General features: G+C 36.5%; 1 protein-coding gene across 9 annotated transcripts in view; it reads left to right on the top strand.

Annotated features, from left to right (window-relative positions):
• The window catches only part of PPHLN1 (periphilin 1), a 72,836-nt gene that overhangs the window by 39,883 nt on the left and 11,454 nt on the right, over positions 1-21,499 (top strand). For 4 of the 9 annotated variants that reach the window (XM_074870384.1, XM_074870386.1, XM_074870387.1 and 1 more), the window contains one exon: positions 1,581-1,721. In XM_074870384.1, coding sequence (XP_074726485.1) covers positions 1,581-1,721 — 141 coding nt within the window. Of the gene's footprint in view, positions 1-1,580; positions 1,722-1,843; positions 2,120-4,724; positions 5,128-7,924; positions 8,004-13,549; positions 15,287-21,499 lie in introns of those variants that run through there. The other 5 variants (XR_012629185.1, XM_074870388.1, XM_074870391.1 and 2 more) reach the window with 5 other exon arrangements.

A 21,499-nucleotide genomic window follows, 5' to 3' on the forward strand; every position in this document is an offset into this window, starting at 1 on the left:
TACTGGATCCACATTTATCTAAACTTTTAAGTCCTGTCCATTGACGTAATGGCTGAGTGCATCAGCAGCTTCTTGATACTGGACAGGAAGATCCAGTTGGATAAATAAACTGTTCATTTCCCTCCAAGAAAAAGAAATTTTTAAAAAAAGGGGGAGGGCTTGGAGTGAGGAAGAAGCAGCAAACTGATCCAAGCATGAATGCCATACGGAGGAGAACATATGCATGGCCATTTCTGGGAGGTTCAGGAGAGTAACAGTGAAGAGAAATGTCATTCCTGTTCTTGATCGGGGGAAGGTAATGCAAGGGAGGAAAGAATAGAGTGGGCCATATGGAGAAGAGTTGTTTAAAGCTTCCTCTGTGCCGCAGAGAAAATTGGAGTGACAAAAATATTAAAAATAAAGAACGTTTAAAAATTAAACAATTGCAGTTGATTATGGCAGAGTCTGAGATTATTTATTAACTAAGAAAGTGTGCTACAGGAATGCTAATGAAGGAGGTGAGGCATCTCATTCCGAGTCTTAGAAGAAAGGATACTTCTCACCTTGATTAGTAGGTTGTCATGCATGAATTGCAACAGTTTTTAACTTTTTCCAGTCTATCTTACATAGTGCTGACCAGTTGAACTTTGTGTTGCACTGAACTTTTAGCAGCCTTTACTCATTCTCAGGCATGTAATGATTTACTGCAGTAACAAGATCTAGGATGCAATCTTAATAGCTTATATTGCTGTTAAGTTTTGAGCAGATGCTCATAGGATCACTTCAGCTTTTTTTTTGTCTAATGCTTTTCTGTTTCACATTAGTTAAGTTTTAAGATTCTCTTTATTTTTGAATAGTAAAAAATATTTTTATGCATCTTCTTCAATTCTCAAATCTTATTTAAAAAAAAAATTACTACTCTACAAATCTGTTCCATAATATTTGATTTAAATACGCTGTAGGAATTTCTTCTGGTTTTACATCTTCTGTATAGACTCCTTGGAGTGGGAGTCTCTTTTCTTTGGGGCAGGGATACTACCCTAATTTCTGTTTTAGAGGAAAGCTTATACAGTTTTGGTACTTGAGTAAGATTTCTCATATTGTCAGGAATCCTCTAAGCCCATGTTTACTTTCGCTATACAATAAGTATCTCTGTTCCTTTTAATATTAAACCTGTGGTCCTGAATGCTGCAAGAGTTCATTCTGCCAGTATTTGGATTTTGTCAATGCCTGTTTACCTTTGATTCTTACTTTTATCCTTTCTCAGAAAACTAATCCCACTTTCAATGTGGATTTTGCTTGCTAGCTGGTGTTAGAAATACCATATACAAGTTCCTTCTTGATGGAAGGGCAGGTAAAGGTTATCTGACATCATTGTCTTTACATAGTTAAGACTGGTCACTGTTTTTTTATGGTCATGTTTTCTACATGTTTAAAATCCATATTTCTGTATCTGTTAGATTTTAGCAATAATACTTCACTAATAGTCTTAATAAGCAAACTCATATATAACTGAATTACTATTTGAGTTTTTATTTTTGCTCTCACACTTTAAGGTTTTTATTTTGCTCTCAAAACAGAACTTTTTTTTTTTTTATAAGGCTGGATCTTCAGCTCCATTATACATTGAACAAACAGAAGAAACAGAAACAAATATAACGGATAGTACAGAATTATATGAGGATGGCCAGCTTCTTGGTCGCTCAAAAGCAATTGCAACTAAGACAAAGGAGATTGAACAGGTGAGTCCTCTTGGCATTTTGTAACTGTTACAGTACCTGTGTAATGGTTTGATGTGCTAGAAATATGTTGATTTATTTATTTCTTCTTGGAGCATAATATGAATGTAATCTGATTTCCTGAGATGATGTGATGATAACATCTCTACTTAATTCTGAAGAAGCATGGCATTTATCTGCATGTGGGAATTAGTGGTAGTTTTCTGTAATTTACATGCAATACCTGCTATTTTGCAAGCCAAGAAAATGACTGCTCCGAATAATTGTTTTAAAATCAAATATAATACAAATAATTTCAAATGTAATTAAAAAGCAAGGCTTTATGTGAGATCAAATTATCAAAAATTACTTTTACACTGTAATTTCTTTAAATACATACAGTTTGTGATTGAACACTAGAAGCTGCCTGTTGGTCTGGGTTTCTTGGTTGGGGTTTTTTTTGGGTGTGGTTTGTTGGGGTTTTTGTTTTTGTTTTCTTTTTAAATCATCTTTGAATCTCAGGGCCTTTGTCATTCTCTGAAGATTCTCTGAAGAAAACTTCTTAAGTTTTACTTTCACTTTGGTATTTTATATCTAGATGAGGGAGGGATATTGTGTTCTAAATTTATATTCTTTTCTGTTTTGTGTTGGGTACTTGGGGGATTGATTTAATATAAACCAAGATTTCTATTACTCTTGTAACATTGAGTTTTTGAGGAGGTTCAGTGGAAGTTTATTCATGTATTAGTCTTTAATATCATGGCACCTCACAGCAAGGAAATTATCTACAATAACCTTGAATTTCATTTGTCATAAACAATCAAAGTATTTTGCTTCCATGTTTTTGTTACTTTAAATGGAGAGTTTGGAGAGTTTTCTGACTTGATCTTTCTGATGTAAATGCAACTATGCCCAGCTCTGGAAATTACATTTAAAGTTTATAATTTGGGGGGAGAAAGAGATTACTTTCTTCAAACTTGCTCTGATTTACGGTGTTTTCAGTGTAAGCCTGGGATGGGTGGAAGGGAAATCTGGATCACTTCTCCCCCTGATGATTATCTCATAACATCTTCAAGAAAATAGGTCTCTGGTCTTGTTCGAGATAAGCTTATTTTAGGTCTTCGTTTTCCATCTTAATTCTAGTGGCCTTTGTTCTGTTGCCTGTGAGCCCATTTCCTGTGCTGTAGCACTGTTGTTCCTTTTTCTTGATGCTGGAAAAACGACTTTATACTCCATTGGTTTTGTTTCTTTTTTCTTTAATGTTGACTTTGCATAATCATGTCCCTGGTGAGCATGGCTTTACATGTGTGCTGGGTCTGGCTGGGATGGAGTTAACCAGAGCATGCTGTAACTATGAGAGTCATGGTGCAGCTTGTTTATCCCTGTGTGTCTGATCACCAGGTCCTACATGGCCTAAATCAGCTCCTACCACAGGCATAAACTTATGACTATTTAAAAATGACAAACTGAAAAAAGACTAGGAGCAGATTTTTAAAACATGGTGATTGTGATTATTTAGCCTGATGCTGGTGAATTTGTGATTAGTTTATTTCCCCTAGGTCCTAAGGACAGGCTTATAGTGAAAACAGATGAAATGTGGGCATAAAAACCAAATGTTGCTTTCAGTATGATCTAATGTGATTATGTTTGCACTTATCTCTAAGGAAATCTAGATTATGTTCTGTAAAACAGAATACTTTTAGGAACTTAGCTCAGAAAAGCCTGAGGAATAACTTAAAAAGATTTGGTTTTCATAGAACCAGTTTCTCCTGTTGTTGATTTGAATATTGAAACTGTCAGCTTCTGCAGAATTAAAATAAGATTTTAGAATGATACTGGAAGTATCTTCAATACTTTTTATTCAGCTGAACAAGATTTGTAATTTTTTATAAAATCGGGTACAGTGAATTTGTTGAGAGCTAGACAAGATACGTATTTAATCATTTACACTTAAGAGTGTAAAGTGACCTGTGTTTTTCAGATAAATAACTTCTGCTTCAGCAATTAAAAAAAAATCCAGAAAATTTATTATTATGATAGTCCTGATGATTTTCATAATTGTGAAATGCTGTGAATCTTCCTACTGTATATGGAAGCAGTCTCTCTGTAGAAATTTATACAGTGTTCCATTGACTTTCAGTTGTCAGCATCTGAAAGTGAATTTGTTTTAATTCTGTGTGGCTTGAGTTCTCTGCCATTGACAAGGAATGAGAGGGAGCAGAGGTTGGAGTGGAAACTGAATTTGCAGTCCTGTGATGAACTGCTTACTAAAGGTTCTTTGGATGAACTTCTCAATATAATTTGTACTGATTTTACTACTGTTTAACTGAAAGTATGCTTCTGGTTTTTGCACAGTAAAATGCAAATTTAATACTATCGCTAGTCATGCTGTATTGTTTATATAGATGTAACATTTAAATCTTAAAAGTGAACTGTAGGCTATAGTGCACTTCAGGAATAGGAAGACTGATGTGATAATGAAATATAGAATACATTTGTAAGAAAGCTTTTTCATAATTTATTTCTGATTATTTATCTTGGAGACTCAACAGCAGAAAAATGTTTTGTTCTATGGACTTTTTTCCAGTTGAATTTCATTCAGGTGTTTCCAGTAGCTTCTGAATACCTAGTTTTATTGTATTATTTCTGGAATGTAATTTTGTTGAAGGATTACTAAAATAAAATACTTATTACAAAGAGTTATGCTGCAAAAATGGTGTAGCTGTAAACCTTCTGCAAAGCAAGATTCCTGAAAGATTGGTTTTCAGTCTTCACTGGGCAGGTATTAAAGTATTTAAAATAAAATAAAAAAATAAATCAATCAGGGTAGAAGTAACTTCTTGTGCCACTGGGTATGTGTCTAAGATTTGGTGAGGGTCCAGCCAGTGTTTGAGAAAGTGAGGCTGGATTAGAAGGCTTGACCTATCAGACCTCTTCTGTCTCCCAAGTTTTTCTGCTTTCTCTTGGAGCACCAGATCTAGTGATGTTTGCTTTTCAGTTCATATTTATTCTTATCTTGATTCCCAGGTATTCCTGCTGTTCCAAACTCCTGATAAAGCCCTATTTGGTTTGTCCTCTCCATATGCATCTGTCTCCAAAGCTTCAACTAGGAAAAAGAGCAAAATTTTCCAAATACGTACTCTTACTTCACAGTATGGTACAATTTCAGGTAGAGGCACAGACAAAAAAGGCTGTGCTGACAGAACATGTACAGTGTTGCAATGAGCAAATTCATTGCTGTACAGCAGAGAAACGGGCAGCCTGAAGCCCTAAGTGGAAGAAGGGGGGCGGCAGCTTGTGATACAGTCTGTTACCTCTCTTAAGAAAAAACAACAACAACAAAACCCCTTAAGCAATTGAATGAAATATTCATACAGGTGTTCTGTTTAAATAAATCCATCTCCATATGTTATGTATCACTCATACCACTCTTCTGTAAAGTTGCCTCTAGCTTTCCTCTAAGTTACAATGACACAATCATCAAAATCAGAATTTTAAATGTAACTTGATTGTAAATGGTCGCTCTGGCTCATCAACAAAATATTTGTACATTATTTGTTTGATGGGGGACTTACTGCAAGCATTCATGTAAAATCATGTAATTTGAAGAAGAATAAAACTCTTTGTGTGCTGACTATGACAGGACAAAGATTGTGAAACAAGCGCTGTTTGCTATTTAGTAACTATCTTTTAAGAGTCTGCAGTTGCTTTGCAAGTATTAACTGAAGCTGACATAAAGAGAGGAGAACAGAATTTATGCTCATGGATAAAGGCTTGGAAAAATCCAGACACTATTTGAACAGAGCCAAGAATTACCTGTATGACACCCAAACTAGAAAAACTCTAAAGCGTATGTTTAATCTGAATTCTGCCGGTATTACTTGGGAAGGAAGAACGTGGTTGAAGATGCACGGGCACTTCAGAACACTGCTGAACTGGGACTGCAGATCCTGGTAGTCTTTGGTCTCATCAGGCGTAGTGACAGTAGCCTTCTGCAGGTTGGATGGGACCTCACCTGGGCCAGTCTTCTCTTGAAACAGGGTGTTAGATCAGGTCATTCAGGGCTCTGTCAAGTTGAGGCCTGAGTATTTCCAGTGAAGGAGACTCTACTGTTTCTCTGGGCAGCCTGTTTCAGTGTTTCACTGCTCCCTTTCTGAGCTCAGCTGCCGTCACAGTCTTGCATACCGTTCTTCAGATCATGCTTGCTTTCCACCAAGGACAGAGATTCTGCTCCCTGCTCCTAGTCGTTTCCTGTCCCCATCCATGAACTGTGGAGTCCCAGCTCCTTGCTGTGGTCCCCTGCTTTTGGCTGGCCTCACCTGCCTATCAGGACCTGCTCAGGGGCCTCAGCTGCTCTCAGGGGAAGGGTTGAGTTCCTGGGACCCTCTGGCCCTGACACTTTGTGGTTGGTAGAACAGGATCTTTTCTGGCACTTCCACAGGGCAGGTACTGGAAAAACTGATCCCTTCCATCCTGGTGCATCTTCTTTTCCATCTTTGTGCCTCTTTTGCACTGAATGAAAATTCTTCAGCATTAACATGTGTCTCATGTTTTAATATATCCTGTGAAGTTGGGTCTAGATCCATGGTGTGGCTTTTGATGTCCTATTCGTAAGCAATCAGAAACTTTGGAGAGTTTTCAAACACAAAAATAGTGTGTTGTTTTGTTTTTAAGCTAGCCTTTGAACATGCCTTTCCCTCTTTCCTCCACAATTATAATTTTGAAATGTGATGTTATATGTTGTCTTAGCATGGTGCGATAGATGCCCATTAAATAAGTGTTTAAAAGGTTGGTCTGGGTACTTGAAAACAACATAGCAGAGAATTTTGCATTAGCATGTCAAGGTCAATGAATGTCCATAGGTTGCTGATGTAACAATTTCATTCACTTTTTTTATATTTTTGCATTTAATAACATGAAATATACATTAAAGTATTGTTTTGGAGTTTAGTTTCTCTTCTTATATAGTTAAGGATCAGCTTATGCTTTTAGCCCATAATGTGCTGAAGTGTGTTTTTTTTCGGAAGTGATGACAAACATGTCCCTGGTGTTAAATTCACAATTGGAGCGATTCAGCGTCGGTGTTACACAAAAGGCTATCTCTTTGTTCTTCCTTTATGAGCATGAGTAGCAGGGGTTCTTGAAATGTCTTATCTTGTCTAGACATCAAGTCTGCAACACTGTGTTAATTAGTCCATTATTATGTGTCCAGTTTCTTAAGTGTTGCATATGCAAGTTGAAGTGACATGAGTTACATCTGAAAATCTATTATTTTCTGAAGACAAATTTTACCAAATGAGCCAAGTACCTTCCTTGATTTTGGCAAAAAATCAAGCCTCTAAGTTTCTGAATGAGATTTGACACTCAGACCTCAATTTATCTATTACCACAGAGCTCTGGCATCTAAGAAGGAAGCGTAGGAATTAATACATTAATGAATGCTTTTTTTTTTAATGGAATTACTGGCTGACTGGATGCTTTCAGTTCAACAGTATTTTAAAATGTCCAGCAGGATAATATTTTTAAATGTTCAAACATTCGGATCAGTTACTTGGTTACTTGACTTTGTCAATGAATGTTACTTATTAACAGCCCTCAGTAGTATTAATGAACTGTCACCCTAATTGGACAGCCTTCTTGCTGGAAGATGCTGAAAATCACAGATTTTTGTGAAGCTTGCATTTGAAACGTCATATATATGGTGCACAGAAAGAAGAAAAAATGGGTGTGTGGCTGGGCCAACAGGCTGTTCAGATTCTGTTTCCAAATCTGCTGTCTAACTGCTTTTCTTTTTTAGGTAAGTTAGTTAAATCTTTGGCCTAGAAGTTGCAGTTAAGTAAGAAAAACAGTTAGGTTTTAGTAGTTGTAGTGTGTGTAGTTTCAGAACCTTTTCTTGTTCTTCTTCTTCTTTGTCAGATCTCTTGTTCTGGTAAAATCTATATAGCAGTAACTGAATTGTCTTTGTGTATATTTAACGCTTTTTAATGGGATGGAGGTGCTGTTCTGAGAGAAGACTGACAGCTCACAGAATGAAACTTTACATGTCAAGGACTTAGTTAAGAAAGTTTTGGTTTAAATATCAGACCATAAAAAAAATATATACAGGTATTTGTCGTGATAAAATAACCACAATTTCTGTAATGTATGGAAGTATACTGCATGCCTTCCTCCCTGCCCCCGACCCCTCCTGTGTCCCATGTTTTGCTTCAAACAAAACTGTTTTATAGTGCTTCGACAGTGTAAGGTGAAAGAGAATACGAGGTAGCTTCCACATCTTGGCTGGGAATAAGCTAATGAGAAACCATGGTAAGTATACCAGAAAACTTATAAATTCTGGGTATGTTAGATTAAACATTTAAGTTTTAGCAGTTGTAGTAAAATAAATAAATTAATAAATTGGACTAATGGGAATCCAGGAAGGAATGAAGGAGGCTGTCAAAGCTGGCCTTGGTTGTACCTTTTCTTTTGACTTCAGCTGAGCCAGGGAAACAGGTTACTGTTTCCTTACATTAGCTTGTTGGACTGCTTGTGCTGTTGCTCATTTCAGGCAAAATTATCTAGGTTAGAAAAAATTCCCTGATTAAAATATGAGTTAAGAGGTAGGTAAGTTAAGTGAAGCTGAAGGAACTGGAACAGTAGCTAGAAAACATATTAAAGGATTATTTCTGATTATGGATGAGGTCAGACATGCTTTGTTTCTGATGGGAGTAGACCAGACAAGAGTAACAGGCCAGATGAGAGGAAAAGATGGGGAAGCTGTAAATTTTGGTTCCCTCCTAGCTTTTCTGTTGCCGTTCAAACTTTGTGTACTTAATACACAGTAGCAAGGCCTGAATGATGGACTCATCATCATGATCATCAGTCTAATTTGGTTGGTAGCATAATAAGTATCATGCCTCCTCTGAGCTTATGTTTATTTTATTTAAATGTAAGATGTAATTAGGTGTGTTAATTTATTTTTTCCTAATCAAGAAAACATTTGTCTCAGGTTTTGGTATTTTGCCTTAGGCTTCTCAGAAAAATTGATGACGATTCCTTTACTTAATGATATCATCTGCCTATGATCTTGTTTCATGCTTTTGTGGTTTATTAGTTTCCTTGTATCAGTACCCCTCTCCTTATATACAAGGCAAGTAATTTACTTTTTACACATTCTCAGGCACTTTTTCTTGCATATTAATTCCGAGTTACTGATTTTTCTACTACCTTTTAATACTTACTCTAGACTTTAATTTTTATCATTGCAAAATCAAATTAATTAAGTCATTATGCTTATTTGCATCTTTATAGTTCACACTTGCCTTAAGTCTTTTTTGTGCTGGGATCTTTCAGTTTTCTAAATCTCAGCTGTTTGTTAGAAATCTGCATTTTCATGTTTATGAAACTGCAAGATGGGGAACATAAAAGCTTTTGGTCAGTATCTTCATTGTATCATGGATTCTCCTTACAAATACATTGATTTAAAGCAGGATACTTGTAAAAGGATGTGAAAACTTTAGCTACTTTCCTTTTCTTGTGTTTGGGTCACCATGCTTGAGAAGTTGCAGTCCTTCACTTTTCATTTGTTTAGCTATGTTCTCTTCCATTTCCATGGACATTAATGGGTTATTTGGTATGCACTGCTCATAATTTCAAACTGCTACATATGCAAAATCAGTGCAACTCACTCATTTTACTTCAGCACCTGAAGGTATAGTTTAATAAGGAAGTGTATTACCACATTTCAGCTTTTTGCCAGAAGCTTTTTTCATTGGAAAGCTGATAAAAAGTGAGTGTTATTTAGTATGCAGTGCTCATAGGGCAATACTTTTAAGAGAACTTAACACCAGAAATGTACGCATGTATCCAGTACAGGAGGGTATTTCTTAGAGAAACCTGGATGCATCAGATTGAATTCACCTTTAGCTTTCTATCACTACCTATCTATGGAAGACTTTGTGTTTGATGTTTATTTTGCCTTACGTTTTTTAATGTAAACAGTTTTTGGCCTGTGCTGAGCACAGTATTTTGAAGTTGGTGAATTCTGGGGACTCAACCCATTGATAAATGTAATCATTGATACAGTTTTTGATGTAGTGGTTCTTCATTTATGTGATCAAGCAGTACAGCAGATTGCAAGATCTCAAAGAGGACTGTTTGCTTACAGTCAGCCTTAAAGGGGATTGTTTACAGATGTTATAATTTGATTGTAGATCTCTGGAAGACTTAAATGAGAGAGGGTACTTGATAAAATTGCTGGACTTAGTTGTAACCAAAGGAAATGTGAAGGAAGGTTGTACCTGTTTCACTCGGTGCCCAGCTGTTCAAATCTGAAAGACAAGATCCATTTCTTGGTCAGATAAAGTGAAAAACTAAGGAATTGTCCATTAAATAGTATTTTTTCAATCAACAGCTAGCAGTGATTGTTTGATTTAAAATTTCTTGTTCTGTCATGAGAAACCAGAAGAATTTAACAGGCTGAAAGAAGACTTGGAAACAATAATACTGAGTAGACTAGGAAGAAGAAAGATTAGTTTCAAGAGATGATGAGTGTAAACAGGATTGGAAAAGGCATTAAGAAGAGAAGAAACTCTCTAAAAATGTGTGGGCCTTGATGTATAATTAGGAACTCATTATGAGAAATTGCCTACTGAAAAAACTGCTAGAAGTTAAGATGCTTGGAAGGATAAGCAGAACTGACACTGGCAAACCTCCTGAGAAAGCTGAAGGACAAAACCAGAAAGGATGAATAGTCTGAGCCTTGATAAAAAGCAGTAGTTTCTGTGAGTGAGTGAGAATTATTGGTTTTGTTGGTGGTGGTTTTAATAACTTGGATTTAACGTAGAGGATAGAGAGAGCCGCCTCTATTTCTCTCCAGTTTATTCTTGCCTTAACAGAATGGCATTGGTGGACTTGCGAGGTGGTTTTAGCAATGTTGTTCGATTTTATTTTTGAACAGGTTTAAGGGTGGAAGATAACATTCTCTCTCAGTTGATTTAATGCACTGAGGCTTAAAGTTTTAACTTTTTTGTATTTTTCTTATCACCTATGTCTCTTGAACAAGGCAACTTCTGAATTTCAGAGAAATATTTCAGCATTGCTACCAGAGAAACCTTCTGTTTCCTGAATTGAAACAGAATGAGAATAGGATCAGTCCCATATACCTAATAATTAGATCCGGAAATGTAAATTGCCTCAGAAATAGCCCTAGCTCAAAGAACTACTGTGTAGCATCTGTTCACGCTCCACCCCAACACTGATGTCACACCAGCTCTATCAGTATTCCCAATGCTCCCAGTCTGAGCACTGATCTTCTGAAAGACTCAGAGTTGAAAGAGGAATCCAAGTGGTGCTTAAAACAGGATGTATGTAAGGCAAACAGAGGACAGTGTCATAAAGGAAAGGTTTCACAAAACCATATGTGATGATGGGAAGGTGGTAACTGAGCAAACATGCAAAAAACCCTGGTAAGTGCCAAATGAAAGGCAGTGGCAGGAAGGTAGGTGACAGGATGGACTTGATGTCTAGCATGGAAGCTGGTTGCCATTTCTCCTGCACTGACAAAAGCATTCAGACCTCAGGCAGTCAGAGTAGACAGCAACAGAAGAGTATCACACAGACAACCTGTAGGTAGGGAAAATTTGCTGAAGTGTGAATCTACAGTTTTATGTTTTTTTCGTGTGTGTTTTACAGACCGTAGAGCTGCTCTTATAACAAACTGGTTTTGTAGATGACAGTTTTGCTGGTACATGTAGTTTAATCCTCTAATCCATTTGTAATCTAATTTATTTACAACACTGATTCATGTATAAATATAGGGTCATCTGTGACCAAAGACACTTTGGTGATAGGTTGTATTTGTCACCTGGTTCTTAAGTTTCTATTTGTTTTTATATTCTGTGTCTCAGTGCTTAGCCTGATGTCTTCTTTCTTCTGGCAGTTGTTTAACTGAGCAGGTTAAACTCAGTATGTTTTAAAGATGAGTAGGCTATACTTTTTTTAATAGCTTGTTCTTTTCTGTGAACATTAGTAACGGCTGTGACAGCTGTTAATTGGGTGGCATTTGGAAAGCAAGCAAATTATTTAAAATGAAAAAGCTAAAGTTTACAGAGGACTGTTACATGGTTTTTGTTCAAATTATTTTGAGTGCATATAGTATTTATATGGGTTTGTATCTTAAAATCTTGTCACAGAAAGTATTTATTTGCTCTGACCTTTAAAATATAAGGGTGATCTTACAGGTCTTTTTCATAGTTCCTTTAGAAAGATAATTCCAAAAGGCAACAGAATTGGGAATGTACTTTCCTAAATGATATGGGAAGAAATCTTTTGTTGCATAAGTTGCTTATGCATGTTCCTCTTCTGTAAGTTAAGACTGTAAAAACATTAGATTTTTATCTTGGGGTGTAAATGACTAATGCACATCATCACTTATCACCAACCCACAAGGATCACTTTCCTGTTTTGTTTGACTCTTATTTGCACTTATGTGACTTTCAGTCCTCAGTGACTGTCTGGACATTCACTAGTATGGATATCACAATGGCATGCTTCACAAAATATGGCAGAAAAACAAGAGCCCACATTCCCCTCAGGACAAAGTTTTAGTGTGCTTGTTTTACCTTGGTGCTTTGACTGAAAGGCTAATAGAGTCTACCTGATTTATAAAATCACAGAAGTTGAATACTGACAAAATCAAGTGGGTCATGTTGTTCTTTAGCTTCTCATGCATCTTGAAAAGGACTGTTTATACATTAATTTTCTGAACTATTGAACTTCAAGTATTGCTCTGAGTGACACTAATAACCTTTAATAGATGGGTTTGATACTGTTTCTTCATGGTTTAATTGGCATGCTAGCAATCTTTCCCCCTCTCCTGCCCTCCAGATAGCTTAAATACTTGGTTTCATTACAGCATGAAATGTGGTACTTAGGTGGATACTGGGTGTACTTACTTGACCATAATTACTCCCCACAAGCAGTTCACCACCTTAGTATAGTAGGTAATTTATATATTAACTCTCTTGGTCAAGTGCTACCTAAATAAAAAAAATCTCCACATAAGCATTTTTAATCACAAAAGGAGAAATAGATTAGGGTATGCTGACACAAGCTTTTCAGTGATCATCTTCAACTGGAAATTTGCCCATTTTATTACCTTTTTTTTAACTTGGCTTCCTGGAGAAACTAGCTTATGCAGTTGCAGAGTGTCTGTGCTGTGTATCTTTTGACTCTGTTGTCAGGTTTCAACTAAATTCACTTCAGGCATAAACCAAGATGATTAGTTGTTACAGGCTTTATGAAAACAGGCAGTAGCAGAAACTGTATGAGTTCCAGTGGAGAAAGACCATAATATGATTGCATCTCATTAGACATCAGAAAGTCCCCTTAAGCAAGTGCTGCAGTTGTTTCATAAAGCAAAACAAAACAAAACCCCCCAACTTGTACCATTGCAGACCTCAGCTGCACATTACAGAGTTTGGTGGCAACCATAGTTTAAAAAAATTACATCCCTGTGCTGTACTGTCCACTGTGTTGGCACAGTAGTCTTTGTGGGGCCTGGCTATGAATCGGATCAGGAAAAAGAATGAAAAGTTTTCAGATATTTCTTTAACCAGTTCTATTATTCACAGTGTGGTTTCTTAAATGTGCCTGCTGCCACAAATGATTATCCATGCTGTGTTGTGTGTCAAGCCACTACCATCTCTGAACATTCGGTAACTTGAAAGCACTGCCTTAGACACCCAAAGTTTTTTAATTATCAGGCAGAAATCTATAAAAAGCTACAGTAACTCTTTGCATAGTGACTGTTTATTTTTGTCATAGGGAAGATAAAACTCTTAAAAACAGTTCTGTTTAATTTCTATCTAAAGCTGCCATGACCAGAGCTCTCTTCTTCCTTTAGGACACCTCACCATCTTCGAACTTCAGTAGCTTTGGTTCTACATATTCTGGAGAATTTACTCATTTGGGAGCACTAGTGCATCACTAGACACCCTCATGACAGCTTGTTCCAGCTGGCCTGTTGGAGCCGAACTTTGATCTGGTTGTGAACCAAGCTGGTACCCAGCTACTTCAGCCACTAAAATTCTTGAGTAGATCTTGAAAGGAAAGAGCAGTCACAATTTCCAGTGGTTTTGATAGTGAAATGGCTTGGTTTTGTAAACTAAATGGTCCCTTTTAATTCAAACTCTAACCTCTTACAGATCATTAAAGTATTTGCACTTTAGGAAAATGAAGATCAAAACATTTTTGAATGGTTTACGTATTTATTGCCTGTCAGCTATAATGTGATGAAGAACTGGAAGTGTGCAATTACAGATAAATGTTCCCACTGAACAGGAAAGTTTAACATAGACTGTTATGGTTTAAAATAAAGATGTCTCTTTGTTCATTTTGGGGGACCTGTGAGCTGAATACAGCCTCCTTGAAACCTGTAATTAGATGACTTCTACTGGTGGGGCAGTCTCACCCATAACTCCCCCAGCAATGGGATGGAGACTGTACCTTCACCAGCTCTTGACAGTGACTGGTGCACCCCTCCACCACCAACAAAAGTGCAGGGTTTTTCACACAGTTGAAAGGAGAGAAACCAGTGTAGGAAGGCATGTCAAGTTAGGAATCTTCCTGTCAAAGTTCCTTCTCTATGGAGAGAGACCATGCCAAGGGGAAGACAAGAGGAGGACTGGATGCAGGAGAGCATCCAGAAGGCAGAGGCAAAAGAATGCAAGAGTTTTTGACGAAGAGGCAGAGTGGAACTATGTCTAGCTGAGGAATGAGGTGACCCCTGAATTGGAGGGTGGAGGAAATCTGAAAGAGATGAAAGGATTTGTGGTGACAGGAGAGATACAGTTGGGAATTGGGAGTGTGGGAAGCAATGAACAAGGGTGGGACTAGGCTTGCAGTTGAAAAAAAAATATGCGCCAAGATCAGGAACTGCAGCCAAGAGGGTGGGGAACAGAATGAGATGGGGAACAAGAGGAACATGGGTGGAGATGGGAATTAATTCCACTGAAGCTCTAAAGCCCATGGGCAAATGCGGTGGAGTTTCTCCCTGGCTGGAGGGTGGAGACACTACATCATGCAAGAAAAAAAACTTGTTGCTATTTCTGGTTCCAGAAACAAGTGGGGAGCAGCCAGGTGCTTCCATCTTGGTGTCTTCTCCTCTGGATGCCCTTGAGGCATCTGCAGGAAGCTACAATCATAAGGCAGGAAATGCAGCGTTCCTGCATCGAGTACCTGAAATCGCTTATTGAAGAATTTGATAAACATGTCAGTCACTGCTGATTGTTCTGTTGTCTGATTCGGTTTACTGTATTTCTCAACTACAAATAAATGTACTAAATGTGAATATTTTGTTAATGTGAATGATTTTTTAATTGTAAAAATTAGTTTTTAATGAAATTATTAATCTGCTTACCCAAGTGTAGGTCTAGCCATAACTCAAAAATGCCCTGATTAATTTTTAAATGCTTTTCATAGTTCTTCTCAAATTTACTATTAGGCATAACTGCAGCTCACTGTACAGTCTTCCTTTTTCTTACGTTGCTATTGAAGGATGTTTTCTTGCAACTATGTTTTTGCTAAATCAGAAGCAAAGATAAACTCTTAAGATTCTGTTTCCTGTTTCACTGAGGTCAGTTAATGGTTTTTTTTTTTTCCCCTTTGATTTTTCTAGTAACAGGATACCTAAATGTTTAACTCTGAGCTCTGGAAAGGTCTTGACTCACCCTTGATTTCGTTTAGGCTATTGGTTTCTTAAGCCCACCTATAAGTGATTGGTTCTTTAATAACAGAGTGAAATGTTTCATAATATACAACAGAATTATTGGTCTTGTTATTCTTGCAATCTCCTTTTGGATTGGGAATTACATCTGCATTCCAAATGTGACAATTATCATCTGTATACTAGTAAATATACAGTAAAATGGTTGCAGTATTAAGTCATTAACATATCTAATACAGATGTGATAAATCTAAAATTGTGAATTTATACGTGATTTGATAAGTCATACTTTTAAAAAATTAGTTAAATACAGTATGTGTTCTTGGTGTGTGAATTTTCTATGTCATTTGTCAGCTGGTATTTGGGGAATGTGGGGTGGTAAAAAAAAAAATCTTGAGTTTAAAGTCATTATAAGGTCTCTCATGACCAAGATAAGTTACCAAAGAAACTGTTTTAGGAGTGTTCCTTTCTATTTTAAGCAGGATGGGCTTTTTGCTACCAAGAAAAGCATGTATCATTATAATGAGCTGGCTCTGGAGCCTTTTAATTTGTGTAGGTGTTATTCATGTCATGGTAAGCAGCCAGAGCAGTGATTCCAAAGAGAAGTATCTCATCTACTGTAAAGATTATTCCCTCCTTGTTCACTTATATTGATCCAAATACTTTTTTTATTGATGGGGGAAACATAGTTTTTGCATGTACGTATTTCTGACAGTGAAAATGTAAGGTAACCTTGCTTGTCTTAAACCTGTGCTATACATTGGGGACTTCCGAGAACATAACCTCTTCTTTGCAACACCAAGCCTCTTTCTTTACTCTGCGTATGGACCAGTTTGTCCACTTTTTTGAATCACAACATTCATCATAAAAATTATCCTTTCTCCTTTAGGAAAAGCAGGATTCGATCACTTATAACCCTTTTGTTAAAAATGATACCGGTTATTTTTGAAAGTCTAGTGCCTTTATAGTAACATGGCTCATGTCTTATTTATCTCAGGCTTCAGGTTCTCTTCAGTCTGTGCTGTTTGACTAAGTGTTTCTGTACAGTAAGACTGAGTATTCTTGAAAAATATATGTGCATATTGCTGAAGAGTTATATTAAGATATGCAGAGGTCTGTTAGGGATAAACTGATGAGCTTGGTTTTGTCCATCGTGGATCAACTAAGATTTTCAGAGTCATTTAACATGTTAGCTGAGTCTGAATACCCAGTGTCTCATGTCAGGTGAGGTTTTATGCATGTAAGGGTACAAGCTTTCACTGATATGCTTGCAATTCATTTAAATATTAATTGCTCAGCATCTATGTGTTAATGTGTAAGCACATAGCTTTTTACTGTATTCCTTAAAGCTACTGTATTAGATATCTAAAATTATAGCTCTGAAAGAACATGTGTGCATGTCTGTAATTGTAACAGTGGGCAGTCTTTGTTTCTCTTCTTTAAATAATGTTTCCATTTAGTTATGAAACATACCTTTTGTTTATGTTTTTTGTATGTGCTGGAAATGCATGAGATGTAAATGCATTTATGCCACAAGGTAATACAAAGATACTTTGATAATTCAGTTGATGTGAAATATTTTTTCAATTAATTTCTGATTTTTCAAAGAGCTAGGTTATATGGGAGCTTGAGTGAAGACTTGCTGAGGGAATGAGGAAGACTTGGATAAAATTGCGGTGGCAGAAGGGAGGGTAGTCAGGGTTTCAGTAGTGGTTTCTTTATTATGTATGTATTGGCCAACTGCAGGGTCTTTGGAGCAGGAAGAGTGATTTGGCTTTGTCCACAGTGTAGTTTGCTGAGCAATGTAGGCTAAGGAGAACAAAGAGAAGAGGTGAACAAGTGAAAGAAAGGTTAATACAAAGTTGAAGTAAGATTAATTGAGTCAATGGATCATATTAAAACGAAGCAATAGTTCTAAGATCTAGTTTCAGTGCATTGCAGCCAACAAATGGAAAGTGATTTTCTTCATTAAGAGTGTAAGCTACTGACTTATCCTGTAGAAGGCAACTTTTTCTTTTTTTTTTTTTTTTAAATGAAACGGTTACTGTTATCATTCTACACAGTCCATGGTACTCTTAAATAAATAATCCTTTGGTTAGCATGTAAATCAATCCTTTGTGGATACTAATCCTTGATGTCTTACCTGCTGATTTGAAAATAGAAAGTTTGCGATGTTTATACCCCTATGTGATTTTAAAAAACAAAAAGTCCACTGTAATTTCTAAATGAAATGAGAAAATGTCATTCACTTTCATTGTGGTTTTTTATTTAATTTGTCTTGCTCTATTCTAAATAATTAATTTTTTTTCGCTCATTTAATTGTGTTTCCAGACAGTGTAGTTCAGACAGATCTTTACTAGCATGAACTGTTTTGTTTGGTTTTTTTTTAAAAAAAAAAAAAAAAGTGTTCTGGAAGCCTGCATGAAGTGAGGAATGCCTTATTTTTCAGGATATGTTTGTACGAATAACCCCTGTCTATTATGTATCTTTGAGAGCACATGGTAATCTTGTATGAAGTAAGGTTAAAAGGTAAATGGCATGGTGCTGTTTCTTTTGGCTATTGTACTAAAGTGTTTGACCTTTAGCAACCTATTTTTATCTTAGGCAGTAAACTGTTTAGTTCTGCTTATCAAAAGAGACTTCACTGTTCTCTTTCCATGCTGTTCTTATCCAAAACACACTGTATCAATCCAGCATCAGTAGACTTCATCAGCAACAGCTATTATTTTGCTTAGAGATACAGCATTAAAAGTTTATTTATCGTAACAGTACATTTTATTCAATAAATACTTTCACATATAGTTATGTGGTTTCCAGTTTCATTATCTAGCTTAGATCTTCTTTTTATTACCTCCTTATTAGCTTACTTTCTCCCCACATTTTAGCTGTTTGACTTGAAATTATTTGTTTTGGTGTCTGCCCTAAGGTGAATTATTTTAGACTATTCAAACAATAGGTTACGTATCTCTAAAGATTAATATGGCAAAGTAAGTATGTTTGCAGATATTAGCAGATTTTGTAATTATTTGAGAATATCTTCAAATCATCAAGGTGTTGGGGGTAATTTGAAATTTTATGAAGTGTTTAGTTGAAGAGTCAAACCCCACTTTACCTTTTAGTTGCCTGTGTGATTTGCCAGAGTGAGGTTCTACACATTGGAGTGTGGGCTAGAGGCAGAACTTACTGCATCTCTGAAGTGACCACAATTCATAATGCTGCTGGTGATACTCAACAAATCTTTGACCTGCAGGAAGTTGACTGAACTGCTGGGTAGCGGCTAATTTGTTCTACCTTTAATTTTTTTAATTGACTTGTTAATTTACATGATGTTTTACCATCATTACTAGTAAACAAATACTGGTACCATAATCAGCCTTCTTGTTTTATGGTTAGAATAAATAGGACATTCCATGAAGTAAATCCAAGAGGACTGAGTCTTAGACCTCTAGTATCCTTGTGCAAGTTTGGGCTCTTGAGTACTAGAAATATCTCTGTTATGTTTTTTTTCCTTAGTGAATTTGGTGCATCATGGTGTTTTCACAATTTATAGGTGTCAGGGATCACAGAAAGTTGCTCTAAGGTATGTGAAGAACCCAGAGCTAAAGTGCTCTCTCAAAAAAACCCAACTAACCACAGAACCCAAACAAGCCAACGCAAAACAGTATTTGATGATCCCAGTTTTCTTCTGTTGTTCATAATAGTTTTTATAAGGGCTGACTGAAGCTAGACTCAAAAAGAATCAAAGCTTTTCAGTGGATGCCAGAATCTGAAGACAAGTGAATACTTCAAAAAGTCACAAGTGTGTTCACGTATCTTGCCAAGTTCGTTCCAAATCTGTCCTCTGTCAGTTCACCCCATCAGACAACTTCTGGAAAATGTTCAGTGACGCTGGATTGAACGTGTCAGACATTCCTTTAATGAGTTTGATAGGTACCAGTTCTTGTGCTGAAATGCAGCATTGCTTAATTATCTCATTAATAAAGGCTTGTAATGAGGAAATAGAAAGCCAGTGTTCTTAGTCTCAAAAGATCTTTTTAAATACAAAACAGGCTTGTTTTTCACATGGAAAAATAGTTCACAATTTAAAAATCAGTGATTCCCAGTCTTTTTTGAACCAGCTAATTGCTGTGATTCTTCAATATTACTTATGAGCTGTAACCCAAACTTATCAAATAACTAATTACAAGTACTGTGGGATACAGTCAGTGGTGTATCCACTGAGTAAATGCAGAACTACTATGTTCCCTTCGAACCAGAATTGGTAATCACTGCCCTAAGACATGTGATTTACTAACCATAAAAGACAATCTCTATTCCTTGTGGCTTTCTCTTTGGGGAAAGACATGCTTTCTATTTTAACCGATTTTTGGATCAGATTTCTGCTTCCAAATTGAAGTGGAGATAGCTAGAATTGTGGGAACAGATTCAGAAGGAGATATAGTTTGGGTGTTGAATCCTAAAAATACAGAAGGGGTTAACATCTTTGCAGTGAAAAATGAGGCTTCACCATACAGCATTTCTGACCTGCTCCTGCCCCAGCCATTATGCTAGTTCTGTGTTCTGTTTCTTTCTTTATTTCGTATTTGACTGAAGATACATTCTGAGTATGTGGTTGTTTCAGCACAGATCCTGTGTGCTTTATCTAGGTTAGGTAGCAGTTCTATGAGCAGTCCTGGATGATCTCAGAGACTGGACACACTAGTAAGGCTATAGATGTCCTTTCTAGATGTCATCTACAGCTGCTCGTTGCCCTTACACTCAGAATAGGCGATTGCTCCCTGCAGCACAACTGATGGGCATGCAACCTAATCAGGCTGACTTTGCCTAAAAATGAGTTTTAGGAGTAATCCTGTATATCGCTGGCTCACACAAACAAGTGGTGTGATGGTTTCTGGTGTGGGGATGGTGACAGCTGGGAAAGGGGAATAGTCTTTTCAGCCGTCACAGCTGCATGTGGAAAAAGATATCCACAAGCCAGGGAAAGCTTACAGAAGTCTTCAAAAACATGGTCTAAATTTACTTTTTCCTTTATTTGATTTTATATTTGAAATGAGTACTTAAAGTAAATGGTGAGAGTGACTATTTAGAGGGTAGAGACAGGACAACGACTTGGACATGAAAAAAATTCGATCCATTATTGAGGCACTAATAAAACTGATTTGTGAGGCTAATATAATGTGTGAAGTAATTCTAAACTTTCAGAAACCTTAAGGTTTAACATAAACTAAGTAATAAAATGTTGGTAATCTAAGTAATTGTTTTTCTTTTTGCAGCTGTTGCTTTTCCTTTCTGAAAAGTTGTCCGTTACATACAGTAGTTTACTTATTTTGTGTAGTATTTTCTTTATGCTGCACACATGATTAAAAAACCTAGCCTTTGGTATGCCCATCGCTCTAGCATTTTTTTTAACCATTTAAGATAAAAAAATGAAGTTGCTCTTTAGACAGTGATGGTGTGAAAGTCTTCTCATTTAAGGGCTGGTTCTCCAACTCATCGTCCACTAGCTTTGAGTTTATAATAACTGTGCTGCTGCCAGTTAGTTGTACAACTGATCTGCTGGGAGTTGCTCTTAATTAGAAAAGGAAGAATTTTTTTTGTTTGTTTTCTTCTCTTGCTGTTTGTTTACATTGTGCCATGCAATCAAATACAGGTGATCCACACCTGAGGATAAAATTCTGTCTTGCCCATTAACAGAAATGAGCCCTCTTAAATGCAGAATGTTGAATCTGAGCATATTTGTAGCTGAGGATATTTGTTGAAATTGAGTATGAAGATTTTTGTTGAGGGGAAACTAAATCACCACTAGTCACTTTTTTGATAAAAGCAAATGCATCATTGCTGATCTTGACTGCAATACAGTCCATATATGTGGATTTTAAACTGCTGTATTTTCTGTACAAAAATATTGGTGTGTTTTTATGACAATGAAGATTGGTTTGTCATGTAATTGTTGCTGTTAATATATACCCCATTCTGATGAACCTTAAATGAATATTGCTTCCCTTTATGGTCAGTGCACATAACTGAAAGCTGTTAAAGCATTTTTAACAAGAGAATTAACATAGAGTCTTTTGTAGATAAACTTCACCCTTCCTGT

This window comes from Strix uralensis, chromosome 5 (assembly GCF_047716275.1).
Source record: "Strix uralensis isolate ZFMK-TIS-50842 chromosome 5, bStrUra1, whole genome shotgun sequence".
In the NCBI taxonomy this organism is placed as follows: domain Eukaryota; kingdom Metazoa; phylum Chordata; class Aves; order Strigiformes; family Strigidae; genus Strix; species Strix uralensis.